At 45.1% G+C, this 20,637-nt stretch overlaps 1 protein-coding gene across 1 annotated transcript in view; it reads right to left on the bottom strand.

Moving 5' to 3' along the window:
• The window catches only part of bckdha (branched chain keto acid dehydrogenase E1 subunit alpha), a 70,146-nt gene that overhangs the window by 11,634 nt on the left and 37,875 nt on the right, over window positions 1–20,637 (bottom strand). Inside the window, exons 3-7 of the mRNA XM_043680936.2 lie at window positions 18,867–18,953; window positions 17,306–17,414; window positions 11,480–11,641; window positions 10,475–10,681; window positions 8,105–8,246 (exon numbers count right to left, since the gene is read on the bottom strand). Of these exons, the coding sequence (XP_043536871.1) occupies window positions 8,105–8,246; window positions 10,475–10,681; window positions 11,480–11,641; window positions 17,306–17,414; window positions 18,867–18,953 (707 nt within the window). The remainder of the gene's footprint in view (window positions 1–8,104; window positions 8,247–10,474; window positions 10,682–11,479; window positions 11,642–17,305; window positions 17,415–18,866; window positions 18,954–20,637) is intronic.

Raw genomic sequence — 20,637 nt, 5'->3', positions numbered from 1 at the left:
GGAAACTGACAAAATTGTCACCAAGATGTTGAACAGCAAGGAGAGAATTTCCTTTTTTGAGAGACTTGGCAAAACACCTGATCTGTCTGGCAGCGCCCATGTGACCAAGTTTTCCTTCAGCCAAGGAGTAGAATAGCTGAACCAAAAGAAAATGGCGGCTGTATCCTGAAGCTGGCAACAGATAAATACCAGGGAGTTGCAGTGGTTTCTTTCACTTCAAGTGTGAGCTGGCCATACAGTGCATGGGTTTATCACTGAGGCTGCAGATAAGGGGGTGTCTGGGGGATCCATGACATCAAGACTGATGTGAGCAGGCCTGAGAAGCTTCTGTAGAAATTTTGGTGAAACTTGGACTGTTTGGGTGCAGCTACCAGAATGAGAATTGGAGGATAAAACTTCAAAGATGAGCTGAAATTGTATTAGAGAACGTTCAGGGCTGTGAAGGGTTTTGGGAGCTCTAGCTTTCTTCGTATCTGCTATTTAATATATAATTTGCAATATAAAATTGAAATAACAGAAATTGAGGTCATGGATTATTTTTGTGGATTTAGGATGATCGTGCAACAAGAGGTTATAATTGCTTCTTTTGCCTGTTTGTGTCAGAGGATTAAAACACCTTACATCCAGTAGACAGGAGAGACTACCATCTTGTCTGTCTGGGATGCTTTTAACCTCCTGTGCCTTAAAACAATCTGTGCCTTAACCTACCACGTCAGCCAGCTCTCCTAAGATGCTGTTCATTGAAGGTGACACCAGGAGGAAGGTGTAAAGATTTTACCTTCATTAGCTGATTCTGTATAATACAAAGATGTCAGGACAAAACGCAACCTATTGATTTGAAAGCAAAATACAGACTCTGAATGAGGTGTGTGAGGACAGCGTGGGGTTCATAGTGCAGGACAGAAAAAGGTTATTCAGCCCCTTTACATCTGTGCTAATGCTAAGAGCAATCCAATTAGGTCCATTCTTCTCTTTCGTTGTATCTCTACAAAACTTTATCTTAATTATGCGACTCCCATTAAACCTGTTTTCACTACAATACTCAGCGGTATATTGCAAACTCTAATCACTCACTGAACAAGACAATTTCTCTTCATGTCACCAAACAATTCATTAGCCAATCACTTTACATCTGTTTCCTCTCATCATTGACCTTTCAGCCACTGGAAACTTTACTTACTCTAAAACGTCTGTGATTTTAAAATGCCTCTATTAACTCTTTTAAAAATCACACAACATCAGGTTACAGTCCAACAGGTTTATTTGGAAGCACTAGCTTTCAAAACGCTGCTTCTTCATCAGGTGGTTGTGGAGTAGGACCCTGTTGGATTATAACCTGGTGCTATGTGATTTTTAACTGTGTCCACCCCAGTCCAACACCGGCTCCTCCAAATCTGTTAACTCCAATAGCCTTCTTTACTCTAGAGAGCAAAACCCCAGCTTCTGCAATCATTCCAAGCTACTTAATGCCTGAAACCATTCTAGCAACTCTTTGATGTTCTGCTCCAAAGCCTTGACAAGGAAATGTGAACAGATTTGACTTTAAATCTATTTTCCTTCTCGCACAAATTCTAACCCAAGTGTTGTAGTAAAGATTCTGTGTGCCAGCTACCTCAGATCCAAAGGGCAGCTACTGTGGCAGCTGGCAATGCCACAGTCTGCAGCTGGACAGTTGCCCTGGTTGTATTAGGGATGCTGCTGATGATACAATGTTTGTTTGTCAGGCACAGATCTCATGTCACCGCCAGACACTAGGTTTCTGTGAAATGAGCCATAAAAAAAAGCCTGTGGTTAGATCTTCCAGAGTTGACTTACATGTGATTTTATTCAGCTTTGTCATGACGTGTGGGTGCACGGCTTCTGAATTAGGCTTCTATTTCTTGTAGCAAATGTGCTCACGCGGTGCTCCAGATCTTGGAAATGCAAATTTCATTGACCAGAAACTGAACTGGAACAGCCATATATAAATATTATGGCTGCAGGAGCTGGTCAGAGATAAAGAACTGTGCGGTGAATAACAAATCTACTGTGTCTGTACCAAAGTCAGGAGAGAGATGGAATACTTTCCACTCGCCTGGTTGAGTGTAGTGCCAATAACACTCAAGATGATTGACAACATTCAGAAGCAAGCAGCTTGCTTGCTTGTCATCCATCTTCGACATCACTTCCTCTTCCACTGATGCATAGTAGCAACAATCTGTATCTTGTGTTATGGACCAGGCCAGACCCCCTCAAAACATTTCAAGAAAGTAGCCCAGACCCTAACTTTGCTAGTTGTTTTAATCAGGTGTAACACAGATACTCCAGGAGGGATTCAGCTGGTCAAACCACTCAAGTTTTAAATGTACAGAATTTATTTACAAGATTACCAAATGAAACACAAACATAAGAAAACAGAACACAGGACAGCTTAACTATCTGAAACCCCAACAGATTATACCAACTTAATGATGCTGTTCCTAATACTTGCAACAACCCCCATAAACACCCCTTGGCACAAAATGTAAAACCAAACTGAGGGTCTTACAGGAGAAGCAGGAATGTGCAGAATAATCACTCCTGATTTCTAGTTGTCTTTTATGTTATCTGTTCCTTTACCGTTTTTCTGCAGTTATGTTGTTGGAGCAGAATGAACATTATTAACGGTCAAGAGGGAATTAGGTACACCACATTAAAAAAAAACTTCCATTAAACATAAGTATTTCTTAACGTAGTAAAACATCCCAAGGCACGTCCCAGGAGTGTTATAATGTGAGGTATTACATTTAGTCACAATTTAACAAAGAGGTATGTGGCTTAAAAGGAAAGAAAGGCAGAGTGGGAAAGTGCTTAGGGAAGGAATTCCACAGCTTTGATCTTCTGCAACTGAAGGAACATAGAACATTCCAGCGCCAGTACAGGCCCTTTGGCCTTTGATGTTGCGCTGACCTTTGGAACCAATCTGAATCCTATCTATTCTATACTATTCAATTTTCATCCATATGCCTATCCAATGACCATTTAAATACCCTTAAACTTGGCGAGTCTACCACTGTTGCAGGCAGTGCCTTCCACGCCCCTACTACACTCTGAGTAAAGAAACTACCTCTCACCTCTGTCCTATATCTATCGCCCCCTCAATTTAAAACTATGTCCCCTCGTGCTAACCATGACCATCTGAGGAAAAAGGCTCTCACTGTCCACCCTCTGATTATCTTATATGTCTCAATTAAGTCACCTCTCAATCTTCTCTCTCGTCCCTCAGCCTTTCCTCATAAGACCTTCCCTCCATACCAGGCAACATCCTAGTAAGTCTCCTCTGAACCCTTTCCAAAGCTTCCACATCCTTCCTATAATGCAGTGACCAGAACTGTACACAGTCATTCCACAACAAAAAGTGTGGAGTGATTGAAAACAGAAATATATAAAAGTACAAAATTGGAGGAATGCAGAGATTTCATGAGAGCGTGTCAAAGGTTGAGAGGGACAGGGTCATGGAGGAATATGAAAAGGGAGCCAAGACAAAGAAAAAATTGTAGGGGTTAAATGATGTCAATCATGTTTTTTGTATAAATTTATACCATACCATACCACCCTACAGTGTGGAAACAGGCCATTTGGCCCAACAAGTCTACACCAAGCCTCCAAACAGTATCCCACCCAGATCCATTCCTCTACCCTACAACCCTACATTTCCCATGACTAATGCACCTAACCCCATCCCTGGAAACAATGAGCAATTTAGCATGGCCAATTCACCTAACCTGCACATCTTTGGACTGTGGGAAGAAACCGGAGCACCCAGAGGAAACCCATGCAGACACGGGGAGAATGTGCAAACTCCACACAGTCATTCGCTCGAGGCTTGAATTGAACCTGGCGCTGTGAGCAAACAGTGCTACCCACTGAGCCACCGTGCCTCTCTGTCTCATTTATGAAAGAGTTGGGGTGTATTTTCCTGGTGCAAGATAAGGGTCAATAAGGCATCTGCTGTCTGTCCCCAGGGTTCCAGTTAGCTCAAGATAAACTCCACCTGGTCTGAGGGGAGTGCTTTCAACTAGAAAACTGAGTCTTCCAGGGCTGATGGTGAGATAAGTCAAACATTGTCCATGAATGGTTTAAACAACTTTTGAGGAGATTCTTATCAATGAATTGGAAAGTGAAGTGTGACTTCAGGTCAGATGACTCAGTTGGTGTGTCAGGGAACGACAACTGATCTCATTACTTGCAAAGTTTTTAATACGCTTTCAGGAAGTGTGCATATTGCTGGCAAGGACAGTATTTATGCCCCATCTCTAAATGCTCTTAGAAAAAGTGTTGGTGAGCTGGCTCCTTGAACAGATCGGAATAGCTAACTCAGTGGTTAAGAATCAGCCACGTGACTTGGGTCTGGAATCATACACAGGCCAACCGGATAAGGACATCAGACTTCCTTCCCGGACGGATGCTAGTGAAACAATGTAATAATATCGTGGTCACCACTAAGGGTACTAGCTTTTCGTCCTAGACTTACTCAATTAATGGAGTTTAACTTCCCAGCTGCCTCACTGGGATCTGAACTTGTCCTCAGGTCATAGTCTAAGTGCCTGAATTACTCAATCAGGTGCATTGTCCTCAGCTTGAAGAGGTAAGCTCCTGTGTATAATGACAGTGTATAATGTTGGCTCAGCTCCACAACAGCAGCATATTTATTCAGCTGAGAGAAGAGTCATTACAGAATAGTAATGGAAATTTAATGGAAAGTTTTGTGCGTTCAATACAAACAATGTTTTTGAGGTGCTTGAATAATACATCAAGTCCTCACATGAATTTGTTGTTGTGTTCTTGCAAGGTTGAAAATGTGTTGCTGGAAAAGCGCAGCAGGTCAAGCAGCATCCAAGGAGCAGGAGAATTGACATTTTGGGCATGAGCCCTTCTTCAGGAATGAGGAAAGTGTGTCCAGCAGGCTAAGATAAAAGATAGGGAGACGGGACTTGGGGGAGGTGCGTTGGAAATGCGATAGGTGGAAGGAGGTCAAGGTGAGGGTGATAGGCCGGAGTGGGGTGGGGGCGGAGAGGTCAGGAAGAAGATTGCAGGTTAGGAAGGCGGTGCTGAGTTCGAGGGATTTGACTGAGACAAGGTGGGGGGAGGGGAAATGAGGAAACTGGAAAAATCTGAGTTCATCCCTTGTGGTTGGAGGGTTCCTAGGCAGAAGATGAGGCGCTCTTCCTCCAACCGTCATGTTGCTATGGTCTGGCGATGGAGGAGTCCAAGGACCTGCATGTCCTTGGTGGAGTGGGAGGGGGAGTTGAAGTGTTGAGCCACGGGGTGGTTGGGTTGGTTGGTCCAGGTGTCCCAGAGGTGTTCTCTGAAACGTTCTGCAAGTAGGCGGCCTGTCTCCCCAATATAGAGGAGGCCACATCGGGTGCAGTGGATGCAGTAAATGATGTGTGTGGAGGTGCAGGTGAATTTGTGGCGGATATGGAAGGATCCCTTGGGGCCTTGGAGGGAAGTAAGGGGGGAGATGTGGCGCAAGTTTTGCATTTCTTGCGGTTGCAGGGGGAGGTGCTGGGAGTGGAGGTTGGGTTGGTGGGGGGTGTGGACCTGACGAGGGAGCCACGGAGGGAGTGGTCTTTTCGGAATGCTGATATGGGAGGGGAGGGAAATATATCCCTGGTGGTGGGGTCCGTTTGGAGGTGGCGGAAATGACGGCGGATGATACGCTGTACATGGAGGTTGGTGGGGTGGTAGATGAGGACCAGTGGGGTTCTGTCCTGGTGGCGATTGGAGGGGCGGGGCTCAAGAGCGGAGGAGTGGGAAGTGGAGGAGATCCGGTGGAGGGCATCGTCGATCACGTCAGGGGGGAAATTGCGGTCTTTGAAGAAGGAGGCCATCTGGGTTGTATGGTATTGGAACTGGTCCTCCTGGGAACAGATGCAGCGGAGATGAAGGAGTTGGGAATATGGGATGGCGTTTTTACAGGGGGCAGGGTGGGAGGAGGTGTAGTCTAGGTAGCTGTGGGAGTCGGTTGGTTTATACTAAATGTCCGTGTTGATTCGATCGCCTGAGATAGAAATGGAAAAGTCTAGGAAGGGGAGGGAGGAGTCTGAGACGGTCCAGGTAAATTTGAGATCGGGGTGGAAGGTGTTGGTAAAGTGGATGAACTGTTCAACCTCCTCGTGGGAGCACGAGGCAGCGCCGATACAGTCATCGATGTAGCGGAGGAAAAGGTGGGGGGGGTGCCAGTGTAGCTGCGGAAGATGGACTGTTCCACATATCCTACGAAGAGGCAGGCATAGCTGGGGCCCATGCGGGTGCCCATGGCTATTCCTTTGGTTTGGAGGAAGTGGGAGGATTGGATAGAGAAGTTGTTCAGCGTGAGGACCAGTTCAGTCAGTCGAATGAGGGTGTCAGTGGAAGGGTACTGGTTGGTACGGCAGGAGGTGGAGGGTGCGAGTGGTGTCCCGAACATAGGTGGAGAATTCTTGGACTAAGGGGGACAGGACCGTGTCAGGTATGCAGAGATGAGTTCGGTAGGGCAGGAGCAGGCTGAGACAATGGGTCGGCCGGGGCATCAGATTTGTGGATTTTGGGCAGGAGGTAGAAATGGGCGGTGCGGGGTTGTGGGACTATGAGGTTGGAGGCGGTGGATGGGAGATCCCCTGAGGTGATGAGGTTATGGATGGTCTGGGAGATGATGGTTTGGTGGTGGGAGGTTGGGTCATGGTCAAGGGGGCAGTAGGAGGAGGTGTCCGCGAACTGGCGTTTAGCCTCAGCGGTGTAAAGGTCAGTGCGCCAAACTACTACTGCGCCTCCCTTGTCTGCCGGTTTGATAGTGAGGTTGGGGTTGGAACGGAGGGAGTGGAGGCCTGCACATTCCGAGGGTGAGAGGTTGGAGTGGGTGAGAGGGGTGGAGAGGTTGAGGCGGTTAATGTCGCGGCGGCAGTTGGCTATGAAGAGATTGAGGGCAGGTAAGAGGCCAGCACGGAGTGTCCAGGCGGGAGAAGAGGTCGTCAGAGGGTGGGCGAGAATCCTGGTTGAAGAAGTAGGCGCGGAGGCGAAGGCGGCGGAACAACTGTTCGATGTCTCGCCGCGTGTTGAACTTGTTAATCCGAGAGTGTAGGGGAATGAAGGTGAGGCCTCTGCTGAGGACTGATCTTTCATCCTCAGAAGGGGTAGTTCTGGAGGGATGGTGAAAACACGGCAGGGCTGGGAGCTAGGACCTGGTGTGGGGCTGGAGCTGGGAGTGGGGGCTGGTTTGGGCGTGGGGGCTGGGACGGAGATCGGCATGGAGGCGGGGTTAGGCGTACGGGCGGAGATCGGCGTGGGGGCGGAGATGCATGCGGCGTGGTGGTTGTGCAGGTTAGTGATGTCACTGGGGGCGGAAGTGACTGTGGCGACAGCAACCCAGGGGGCGGAAGTGGCTGTGGCGATGACAGAAACGGTGTTATTCCCGATAACCGTGGACCCCACGGAGGCCGCGAATCTGCCGGCGATGGTCTTCCTGGCAATCGTGGAGGCAAGGTGTAATGTTAACAGAAATGCTTTTAAGCAAATCAGATTTTTATTTATTAAGGATAATTAAAAGTGATGATTAGATTCTGTGTGACTTTTCCCCATCAAAGGAACATCAAACCCTGCAAGTTGAAATACCTTATGATGCTAAATTTCTATATTGGTAAATTATATTAGTTGTAAAATAAAATGTAAAAGTGTAGGACTATTCCTCCTCTCTGCTCAGGGCCCCTGCAGTCTCTCTTGTTGCCTGGGTCCCCTGTACCCTCTCTCTCTCTCTCTCTGCCTGTGCCCCCTTTGCCCTCCTTCCCTCTCTCACTCTGTCCAGGTGCTCGTGCCATCTCTCTTTGCCTGGGCCCTCTGTCCTTCTTTCTCTGCCCAGGCCCTCAGTGCCCTCTATTTCCATGGGTCCTCTGTGCTCTCACATTCTTTGTGCTGGGGCCCAGAGCATTCACTGCCCCCCTCTTCAATGCCAGCGTTCATCGCCCCTTACTCTAACCTTGGCATTGAAGGTCAGGGTCTGTCTACCCTATCAATCTTCCCTATGGAAACTGTTAAACAGAGTTTATATTGTTTGCCAACTTGAATCATTAATTTGAATCATAAACAAGCCAGCAGCCAGTACGTTTACCTGTAAGTCATGGCCTCGATGAGGAAGGGTTGGTTTTCTGCCACCGCTCTGCGCCTCGCCTCTTTGGTAGCATTATAAACAGCAAAGACATCATTCCCATCCACTCTGATCGATATTATCCCATAACCAGGGCCTCTGGCAGCTATTGGGAGAGAGGGAAGGTGTTAACCAATGCAGACAATTCCCGAGATCCAGGGATCCATTCTAATGGTTTAGTCTCAATTTTGACCTAACCCACCCAATTGGACTGGGTCAGGTTGGTTCAATTCATTTGGAGAGAAGGGTCTTGGGGACCTGTTTTATTCTCCCGCTCAATATTATACTTCATTGACTTCGATAAAGCTTAAAACCAGGTAGGTGTATGGCAACACACGAACTCTCAATCTGCCTGAACTTTCGCGACAGTATTTCACGCCCAATATTCTGGCCACCAAACTTTAAAGGTATAAAGATCTTGGAATGAGTGTAGACTTCAGTTACATGAACAGGCTGGAAAAACTTGGCTCGTTCTTTTTAAGAGCAGAGAAGATGAAGAGTAGATTTGATAGCTGCATTCAGAATCTGAAGGTTTTGATGAGAGAAAATAAGGTGAAACTGTTTCCACTGACTCAAGAACCTTCAACCAGAAAATACAGATTTAAGATGAGTAAGTATTTTTATGAATATTTTTCATTGGGTATTCACATTGGACAAACACAACGTTGTCGAGGAGATTATGGAGATACATGCTACTAGACTGGATGGGATTGAGGTTCACATGGAGGATGTGTTATCTATTTTCACGCTTTCTAGAATTGCTAAGTCCCCTGGGCCGGATGGGATTTATCCTAGGATTCTCTGGGAAGCCAGGGATGTGATTGCAGAGCCTTTGGCTTTGATCTTTATATCATCATTGTCTACAGGAATAGTGCCAGAAGACTGGAGGATAGCAAATGTTGTCCCCATGTTCAAGAAGGGGAGTAGAGACAACCCAGGCTACTACAGACCAGTGAGCCTTACTTCAGTGGGTAAAGTATTGGAAGAGGTTAAAAGAGATAGGATTTATAATCATCTAGAAAGGAATAAGTCGATTAGGGATAGTCAACACAGTTTGTGAAAGGTAGGTCATGCCTCACAAACCTTATTGAGTTCTTTGAGAAGATGACCAAACAGGTTGATGAGGGTAAAGTGGTTGATGTGATGCATTTGGATTTCAGTAAGCTGTTTGATAAGGTTCCCCACGGTAGGCCATGGGATTGATGGTGATCTAGCTAAAAGAATACGGTGGTTGATAGGAAGATTTATCCTGGAATTCAGTTACTAGTGGTGTACCACAAGGATCTCTTTTGGATCCGCTGCTGTTTGTCATTTTTATAAATGACCTGGATGAGGACAATGAAGGACGGGTTAGTAAATTTGCGGATGACACTAAGATCGGTGGAGTTGTGAACAGCGCCAAAGGATGTTGCAGGTTATAGAGGGTCATAGACAAGCTGCAGAGCTGGGCTGGGAGGTGGCAAATGGAGTTTAATATGGAAAAGTGTAAGGCGATTCACTTTGGAAGGAGCAATAGGAATAAAGAGTACTGGGCTAATGGTAAGATTCTTGGCAGTGTAGAAGAGCAGAACGACCTCGGTGTCCATGTACAAAGACCCTGAAGGTTGCCACCCAGGCAAAACCAAGTTTTTTTTTAAGTGCAGTGAGCAATGTTGACGTGAAACATACCTGCCTGAAAACGATGGAGGCTGTAAATTTAATAAATATTCAAAAAAAAATTATAAAACTACAGGCAAGAGCATTGGGACCAACTGATCGCTTTTTCAAAATGACTTTGTTGGAATGACTAGCCGAATGGCTTCCTAACGTCCAGTGTAATTTATTGATTTCGAGAGTGGGGTGCTGGAAAAGCACAGCAGGTCAGGCAGCATTCGAGGAGCAGGAGAATTGACGTTTCGGGCATAAGCCGATCTCCAGCATCTGCAGTTCTCACTTTCTCCTCATTTTTTTGATTTGATTGATATTTATGAAGTAAGCAAACTTTGTTTTGATAGGCACCTTATGAACCAGCAGTCTGAATAAACCGGCAAAATTTATATACTGGAAATATGGGAAGTTTATTGTATTATTGCAATGTCCTAGTTGTCAGTTGAGGGTACGAATGAGAAGACTCTCTGCTGGTAAGTTTTATTTAAGGAAAAATTGCATTATTGTTAAAGTGCTTTAAACTACAAATAAAATATTACAATGATGCATTATGTTTTTATTACCTAGTGTATGCTTTTACATTGATCAAGAAGTACACATAATTAACCAGCACACTCCTGGTCTCATAGGTGCCAGTTAATGAAAAGTTTGCTGCAAATCTCTCTTTATCCCGGTCCCAGTACCTACCAATGCCGTCTCCTCTGTACTGCTCATGAGTTGGTGTTGATATTGCGTAGCCATTGTTCCTGCAGAAGAATATAATGGGACATTCGAGAGTGGCTGAAAAGTTAAAACCGGCGTGAGCATCCCCTTCGCTTGCAGCACCCTCTCCAAAGTAGCAGATGACTGCACGGTCCTCTTGACTCACTTTGTAGGCATATGCAGTTCCAACAGCTGGAAGCAGAAAGCAGACAGGGTGTCAGAGAATTCAAATAGGAGGGATTGAATGTCCTGGCATGTAGGTGGAAGAAAAAAAAGTACAGGAGGATCGTTCGATCGATCAATTTTTGGCCTGTCTGCCTGTGCCTGCTCCTGAGCCTTGCCGTGCCAAGACAGCACTGCCCTGGTCCAAGGAGTAGATAGATCAATCAGCAAGGGAGACACAGAGCAGGAATGTCCAAATGCAGAACAAAGAGAAAATTGATCCCTAAAGACAGAGTGCTACATCCACCAACACAACAAGAGTGTGGGCATGAACTGGCTGAGGGCAAATCCTAGCTGTGGAGGAGCTAGGGGAACAGCACTGTACCTGGAAATGAAAGAGTGAGGGGTGAGGGCGGTGGCGATGGAAATTAAGCTACTATACCTGAAATGGAGAAGTGGGGAAAGGACAGGTAAGGTACCTGATGAAAAGGATGGGAAATTCCAGTGGAGGAAAGGTGCCATACCCAGGAGGGCTCTTGTGAATGCTTGACTGCTACAGGCCATGTTTCTAAGCTTCCAATTGATAACTCAACTGTTCTGCTGACATCTTGTAGGCAATCCCCAGACAACAGCTGATTAAACATTGTGTGAGCAGAACCAAAAGGGAAATCTAAAACATAATCTGCTTGGTGGAAAACCTTGCTGTGTTAGTTGGTGAAATATTTCCCAAACGCACTCAATTTTAGAAAGGGATTCGGTGGTGAGGAAGAAAATAATGAACGAAGGCTGAGTGTGTGCAAAGGTTATGCTCAGTTTGTAAATTCTTACCCTGCGGTATTTGTGTTGCCAAGGGAGATGAGATTGTCACAAAATGGAGATCCTTGCTGCCATAGTGAACAGGCATCTGACGCCCTTTACCCACATCTCGAGCATTGGCATAGCACTGTGCCATGAACAGCTCCAGCGGCAAGCCTCTGTACATTAAGACGCCTAGGAAAGAACCAAGTATAAGCAGGTTAGACAGTGAGAAACAGCAGTTAGGCAGCACTTCACCATCTCTCCAGGGTTCCACAGAGAGCAGCTGGTGACTAATGAATAAATCAGAGGCCTAGTTGCTGTTGTTAGGAGATAGCCAAGACATGCACAGCAAGGTCCCACAACAGTGCTCAAAATGAGCTACAAGGTGATCAACTGCAGTGAGTGGCATTAACTAAGGAGAGGGGTGTTGGTAGGGATACTGGGAGAGCTCCCTGCTCTTCCTCAGATTGCACTGTGGGATCTTTCCCACTCATCAGAACCTCTGAAACAAGTAGGAAAGGCCTGAGTGAACTATCTCACCTGAAGGAGAAGACTCTGTCCGTGCAGCACCCACTAAATACTGCTCAAAGCATCAGCTCAGATTATGTGCACCAGTCCCACAGAGAATTCCAATTATTCTAAATCATAGCCAATAAATAAGACTGACAATTCAGATATGGAATCCTTAAAACTAAACAGTGAACACTGCATAGTTTCTGAGCATTTGGAATAGAGGAGGGTCAATAGGAATTAATAAATATTGTGTACATTGTAGTACAGGAGGCTATTCAGCCTATCATGTCTGCACTGGCCCTCCGAATAAACATCTCATCTAATGCCACTCTCCTGCATTCTCCATGTAACCCCACATATTGCTCTGTATGATAGTCTATAGACCCTTTGAAAGCTTCAACTGAATCTGTTACTGCTAGCCTCAGGCAGTACATTCCACACCTTATCACTATTTTGTACTCACTCATAGGATGTGGACTGGCTAAACCAGAATTTATTGCAAATTGGTAATTGTCCTGAAGAAAGTGGTGGTGAGCTGTCTTTTTGAACTGCTGAATCCTTGAGATACAGCTACAGCCACAGAATGTTTCAGAAGACAGTTCCAGGATTTTGACCAGTGACAGTGAGGGAATGGCGGCCTAGTTTCAAGCCAGGATGGTTTGTGTTTGGGAAGGGAATTTTTAGGTAGTTGTCTTACCAGGCACCTGCTGGCCTTGTCAGTGGTCTAGGTTGTGGGATAGGAAAGTCACCACCTCGTATAGTTGCAGCTGTGATTGATTTTGCGAATTTTGATTTTCACAGTTTTGTCGTGCCTCCTCGCTGGCCTCGCCGGTAACCTTGGTCAACTTTGACCGAAGGGCCAAACGACTGCTAAAATTCGAGTGTTTTTGCCTTATGGTAAAAACGATTGTTAAAAATATGAGTGCTTTTAATCTGCCTTTGGTAGATCAGTCCGGTTGGAAAGCGTCCCGGATAAACAACCTCCCCGCTGCCGCGGTTGTAACTACGCGCAGTGTTAAATACAATATCTGCAGTTACATAGACACAATACGATCCACCTCAGACAAGGGGACCGTTACACAGGAGGCTTTCCTGACTCCCATCGAGGATTCTGGTGTGGCAGCCAGGATCACAGATCTCGAGGGACAAAAGGAAGCAGACGATACACACCAAAGGTGCCTGGACGAGTTGCCACAGTACACCCTGTCAATGGTACACATTTCAGTCACTGTACACAGTGGAAGAGGGAGTAAAAGGTTAGTGAATGGGCTGCCAATAAAATGGACTGCTTTGTTCTGGATGGTGTCAAGCTTCATGAATATTATTGGAGTTGTACTCAGAGTCAGAGATGTACAGCACGGAAACAGACCCTTTGGTCCAACTCGTCCATGCCGACCAGATATCCTAACCTCATCCAGTCCCATTTATCAGCACTTGGCCCATATCCCTCTAAACCCTTACTATTCATGTACCCATCCAGGTGCCTTTTAAATGCTGTGATTGTACCAGCTACCTCTGGCAGCTCATTCCATACACGCACCACCCTCTGTGGAAAAAGGTTACCTTTAGGTACCTTTTATATCTTTTCCCTCTCACCCTCTAGTTCTGGACTCCCCCACCCCAGGGAAAATACCCTGTCTATTTATCCTATCCACGACCCTCATGATTTTATAAACCTCTGAGTTCAAGAAGGCGGCTCACCACTTCCTTCTCAAGATAAATTAGGGGTGGGAAAGAAATGCACTCATCCAGGTAATTGAGGTGTATCCTATCACACTCCTGTCTGGTGCTTTGTAGATGTTAGACAGGCACTGGGGAGACAGGAGGGATATAGAATTCCCAGCTTCTGATCTGCTCTTGAAGTTGTGGTATGTTTATGGTTGGTCTAGTAATTTCTTGTGAATGGTAACTCCAGGCTGTTGATAGTGAGGGATTTAGTCACAATGATGTGATTGAATGTCCAGGGAAGATGGTTAAATTCTGTTGTCTTGTTTGAGATTGTTGTTGCATGGGTCTTGAGTGGTGTAAATGTTATTTGCTACTTATTAAACCAAGCCTGGATGTTGTCAGAGTCTTGCTGCACTTGAATACAGGCTGCGTCCGAGAAATGGCAATGGTACTGAATGCTGTGCAGTCATCAGTGAACATCCTAATTTTGAACTTATGTTAGAGGGAGGTAATTGATGAAGCAGTTGAAGATGGTTGGGCCTAGGACATTACACTGAGGAACTCTAGAGACCTCCTGGTACTGAGATGAGTGACCTCCAATAACCACAATCATTTTCCTTTGTGCTAGATATGACTCCAATCAAATTAGAGCTTCCTCCCTATGGATTCCCATTGACTTCAGTTTGCTAGGGCTCCTTGATGCCACATTTGATCAAATATTGCCTTGATGTCCAGGACAGTCACTCTGGCAGTACACCTTACCTTGGGAATTCAGCTCTTTTGTACCTATTTAGATCAAGACCATAATGAGATCAGGAACCAAGTAGCCCCAGTGGAAGTCAAACTGAGCGTCAGTGAGGAGCATATTTCTAATCAAGCGCTACTGGCAGTGACCTGTTCCATCATTCTATTGATAATAGAGAGTAGACTGATGGGGCAATAATCAGCTGCATTGTATTTGGTTTGGTTTTTGGGAACAAGACATACTAAAGCAATTTTCCACATTGTTGGTTTGATGCCAATATGGTAGCTGTACTGGAACAGCTTGGCTAGGGGCATGGCAAGTTATTAAGTCTTCAATATTATTACTAGAATGTTGTCAACCCACATTGCCTTTGCAGTATCCAGTACCTTCAAGCACTTTTTAATACCATGTGGTGTGAACAGTACTGGTTAAAGAATGGCATCTGTGATGCTTGGAACCCTAGAAGGAGGCTGAGATGGATCATCCACTTGGCAATTCTGACTGGAGATGGACACAAATGCCTCAGTTTTGCCTTTTGCATGGCTGTGCTGGGCTCCCACATCACTGAGGATAGGAATATTGTGGAGCCTCTTTTTGCAGAGCTTATATCCAATCCGTTGACTGAGAGATCACTTAGCCCCATCTATACCATACCATTTCCATTGTTAGACACGCAAGTGATTCTGCGATTTGGCTTCACCCAATTGACACCTCACTTTTTGGTGTGCCTGGTGGTGCTCTGACAAGCCCTCCTGCACACTTCACTGAACCAAGATTGATCCCTGGCTTGGTGGCAATTCTAGAGTGGGGGAAATGTCAAACTACAAGGTTACAGATTGTAGTTGAATACAATTCTGCAACTGCTGAAGGCCCACAGTTTTGGGTTTTTGGATCCGTTTGAAGTCTTTTCAATTTGGCATAGTGGTAGTGGTGAGGAAAAGGGCAAGAATGTTTTTCCTTCTTGTTGATTCCCTCACCCCCTGCTGCAGACCCAATCTTGCAGCTATGGTCTTTGGGAATCAGTTTGGTAAATAGTGGTGCTACCTTGCCAACTCATGGTGGTGGGTATTGAAGTCCCCAAACAGAAAACATTATGTGCCTTTGCCACCCTTAATTTTTTTTTCTAATTGGTATTCAACATCAAAGTATAATGATTCATCAGCTGAGACCAGGGAAAGGTAAGTGGTAACTAGCAGAAAACTTCCTTGCCCACAATTCACCTGATGCCATGAGATTTCATGAGGTCAATGCAGAAGGCGTTGTCCAGGGAAACCTCCTGACTCTATGCTACTGTGCTGCCATCTCTGACAGGTCTGTCCTGATAGTGGGGCATTACATACTCCACGATGGTGCAACATCATGTGTAATGTATGATTCTGAGAGTATAACTATGTCAGACTGTTGATTGTCTAATCTGTGGTATGTTTTCTCAAATTCGACAAAAGTCCTTAGAGATTAGTTAGGAGGACTTTTCAGGGTCCACAGAGTTCGGTTTGCCGCTGTCATGTCTGGTGTCTAGATTGATGTGCAGTGGTCTATCCAGTTTCATTCCTTCTCTTAGACTTCATATGGCTCGGCCACTTCAGAGGGCAGTTAAGACTCAACGAGATTGCTATGAGGGTCTGGAGTCATATGTAGGCCAGACCAAGTGAGGATGACAGATCTCTTTGCCTAAAGGATATTAGGTGAGGTTTTACAACAATCGATAATAGTTCTGCAGTTACCAATAGACCATCAGGCTCATTACTTTAATTCAAATTTCACCATCTGCTGTGGTGGGATTTCAAACCTTGCCCCAGACCATTAACTTTGGCCTCTGTTTTACTGGGCCAGTGACATTACAACTATATCAATGCTGCCCAATCTGAAGAGACAGGACTGTCGGATCATCTTTATGCCATGGCATTGCAGAAAGGAAGGCCTGGGAAGTTTCCCTCCAACAAGCACTGCTCACTGAACCTCTCCTGGGGAAGCTAACTATAGAATTTTATAACATAGGAGGAGCCATTCAGCCCATCACGCCCATTCTCTGATGGAGTTACCAAGTTTGTCCTTCTTCCTGCTCTACACTGCTATCAATTTTTCCAGTTTCATTTGCAGGTCACAACTGAACCAGCTTCTCTTTCAGCCAGTGTTTTCCACATCATTTCAACTCATTACGCACAACTCAAGTTTTGTCATTATGTTAACCAGTGTTCTCTGCTTAATAATTCACATTCCAGGATAAACATTTTCTGGGGAATAATTCAATGAAACCCTTCAAAATTTAGAATGCCTCCCAATAAAGCTCCTATTAGATTAGATTCCCTACAATGTGGAAACAGGTCCTTCAGCCAAACAAGTCCACATTGACCCTTCGAAGAGGAACCCACCCAGACCCATTCCCCTACATTTACCCCTGACTAATGCAGCTAACACTATGGGCAATTTAGCATGGCCAATTCATCTGACCTGCACATCTTTGTGACTGTGGGACGAAACCGGAGCACCTGGAGGAAACCCACGCAGACACAGGGAGAATGTGCAAACTCCACACAGACAGTTGCCAGAGGCTGGAATTGAACCTGGGACCCTGGTGCTGTGAGGCAGCAGTGCTAACCACTGAGCCACCGTGCCACCCCATCACTGTTCAAGATGAACAACCCCAGCTTCTCAAATATAAAGGAAGTAATTGAGTAAATCCATTCAGCATCCTCTCCAAGGTTTTGCCATCCTGAATAGAGTGTGGTACCTTAAGAATGTGATAGAGTGCTCCAGTTCAGGCCTACCCAATGGTTTATAAAAGGGTTTAGCTGCTCGGTGAACTTGAGTAATATTTCTGCCTGTGGAACCAATAGAAATTGGGGTCTCATGGTGTGAAGCCCCAGTGCAGGCGTACATTTTGTCAGCAGACTGTAGTACCCTGATTACAAGCTTCATGTTTCACTTACCTGCTTCCCTGTACTGCCCAAACACCATGTCAGTGGGTTCCAGCGCAGCAGCACTGCCAATGTGTGTGCCCTCTTCACCATAGTTAGTCATATAAAAGGATATGCGGCCCTGTAAAATAAGCAGGGTGTCTAACTATGGTACAGGCCAGTGAACTACACCACCACAGTGGCAGGATAGATTAACTTATACAAAAAACTTTTCATTCGCTTCATGAAGCTACAAAGTGCTTGACAGCCTAAAATGTACTGTACAAAGTGTAGTCACTGTTTCAATGTCAGATTCAGGGCTGCAAAATTGCAAACATCCAGCTCCCACAAACAACAATGTTATAACGACCGAGGAATCTGTTTATAGTCTTTGGTGGAGGGATATATATCCAGGGTACAAGATCAGTAACACAACTTTATTCATTGCTTCTTCATCGTACAGTGAGGTATTAAAAAAAAAGTAGAAATGAGGCTTAATAAAAATTGATACCAGAATAGGATTATGGGGAAGAACAAATTTGGCAACCTTTTTGCAACAACTAAAAGATGATGACATTTCGAAGACTGTGTGCGTATATAAAATGCAAGAGTGCTGAAGCTTTTAAACAGCCAAATCCAGATATAGTAGCCTTGAGATACAAGGCAAAGTAAAACAGTGCTGAATGCAAAAAAAAAATGACCTGAGGTTGATACGTTCACCTGTATTTATATCTGATTGGTCCAGGACGGTTTCCTCGGGCAGGATAACCCACAGGTTGAATTCGATTTGGTGTTTGGAATGGTTAATGATTAGATTCCCTACAGTGTGGAAACAGGCCCTTTGGCTCAACAAGTCCACACCAACCCATTTCCTTCTGACTAATGCACCTAACACTACGGGCTATTTAGCATGGCCAATTCACCTGACCTGCACATCTTTGGACCATGGGAGGAAACCGGAGAACCCGGAGGAAACCCACGCAGACACGGGGTGAATGTGCAAACTCCACACAGACAGTCGCCAGAGACTGGGATTGAACCCGGGTCCCTGGCGCTGGGAGGCAGCAGTGCTAACCACTGAGCCACCGTGCCACCCCGGATTAATTGTAAAAACAGCATGGTAAAAATAACCTGACCAACTTGAGAGAGAGAAGATACGTTCGCAACCAGATTCCAAATGCTGCGAGACAAGTCACGTGCTCTTCCGTCCAGAATTAGTGCAGGATATATACACATCATTGTCTGAGTTTATTGCAGAGTTTATGTAAAACTTGTTCAGAATATATCAGATTGAAGTAACCACTTGGTCAAACTCTTATGAGATGAACACTAAGTCGGCTCAGGGCTCCTTAGGATTTTAAATATACTAGGCATAACTCCCCCTGCTCTTCTCATTTCTCCAAGGGACCGGCTAACCCAACTGAGGGGGCAGGTTAACAGCTCATCTGAAAGATGGCACCTCAGACAGTCCAGCACACCCTCAGCTCTGTCAGACTGTCAACTTACATTACTGTACTCAGGATATGTACAATTAGCAACTCAGTGACAAAGCAGGTAGAATATCCCATTTGTCTCAATGTCTTGCAATGTTTACCTGTCGTTGGGACTCATATAGAATGCGATCCATTGTGTTCAGCAGTGTCATCTTCTGATAGAACTTCAGCACCACGTCCTTAGGCAACTGGAAGAAGCACAGTGGTAGTGAAGGATAAAACAGGTGCAAGAACAGTGGAAGCAGGCCTCTGAACAGAAAGCTTAATGCCTTCGGCGAAAACTGAGAGCGTTTTCGGATCTTGCGAGGAGGGAAAAATTTAAAACCGAAAGAACTGCGGATGCTTTAAATCAAAAATAAAAAACAGATGTTGCGGGAAAAGCTCAGCAGACCGGGCAGCATCTGTGAAGAGAAATCAGTGTTAATGCTTTGGGTCCGGTGACCCTTTCTCAGAACTCAAGGAAAAGGAGTTGCCACACGAGAGATGGCCAGAACTGACTTTAGAGGCAAACGTATTTCCAAGACTCAATATAGGTTAGCACTAATTTTTTTTTAGAAGAAAATACAATTCTCAGGGCCCTAGACAAAGAGCAGAACAATGGGATTAAAGACACAAGTTGGATGGACAGAATAGCTCAATTTCTTTTGTACGATTCTTTCCTAGAATCTAAAGATTCTTGATTTGGAGGTGTCGGTGTTGGACTGGGGTGTACAAAGTTAAAAATCACACAACATCAGGTTATAGTCCAACAGGTTTAATTGGAACCACACTAGCTTTCAGAGCATTGCTTCTTCATCGGGTGATAGTGTAGGGTATCAATCCTAACACACAGAATTTATAACAAAAATGTAGTGTGATGTAACTGAAATTATACATTGAAAAATTGATTGTCTGTTAAGTCTTTCATCTGTTAGAATACCACGATAGTTTCACTTCTTTCATGTGTAAATCACAAAACCACTTTTTAAAAAAAGTTGCATTCTCGGGTTAGCTGTTAACAATGGTGATAGCTAGACAATATGTTGAAGGTGTTAGTCCCCTGTGTTCTCTGTCTATGCCATGATGTTTAGATTGATTCTAATCTAAAAAGTGAGATAACAGAGTTCTACGTGAATGCATGCAGTTTTTGAGCAAAGTACAATGTAACCCTGCAAGTACAAATTCACCTCACAAAATATATGTGTGCATGTGGGTCTTTGTCTGTCTGTCTGTGTCTGTCTGTCTGGGTTGGGGGTTGAGAGTGTGAGAAAGTCTATGTGTATGTGTAGAGTGTCTTAAGTCTGTGAGGGGGTGCATGTGAGTGTGTGTGTCTGTGTGTGCGTCTGTGTATATGTGTGTCTGTGTGGGTAGGAGTGCCTGTGTGTGTGTGTGTAGGAGTGTGTGTGTGTGTGTGTGTGTGTGGATGTGTGTGTGTGTTATAGCTAAGTTCGGTACCCATAGGGAGGGCCTCAACCAGGTCCTTGAGTTCATGTCACATCACAGGTGACTACCATTGCACTACACACACACACACACACTCCTACACACACAGGCACTCCTACCCACACATACACAATTTTTATTATAAATTCTGTGTGTTAGGATTGAGCCCTCCACTATCACCTGATGAAGGAGCGACCCTCCTTCATCCGAAAGCTAGTGTGGTTCCAATTAAACCTGTTGGACTATAACCTGGTGTTGTGTGATTTTTAACTAAAGATTCTTGGATGATTACTACCAGTGCTGCTATCTCTGTCGCTGCTTCCTTTAAAATCCTCGGATGTTATGCGTCAGGTCCAAGGGACTTGTTGGCCTTTAACTCTATTAGTTTCCCTAGTCACGGTTACTGTGTTTATTTCCTCCCCTTCCCCCACTTTAGTCCCTCGATTATTT

This window comes from Chiloscyllium plagiosum, unplaced genomic scaffold, assembly GCF_037043375.1.
Source record: "Chiloscyllium plagiosum isolate Xiang-an unplaced genomic scaffold, Cpla_swu_hap1 HiC_scaffold_47, whole genome shotgun sequence".
Lineage (NCBI taxonomy): Eukaryota > Metazoa > Chordata > Chondrichthyes > Orectolobiformes > Hemiscylliidae > Chiloscyllium > Chiloscyllium plagiosum.
This window is presented reverse-complemented; position numbering and strand designations above follow the sequence as displayed.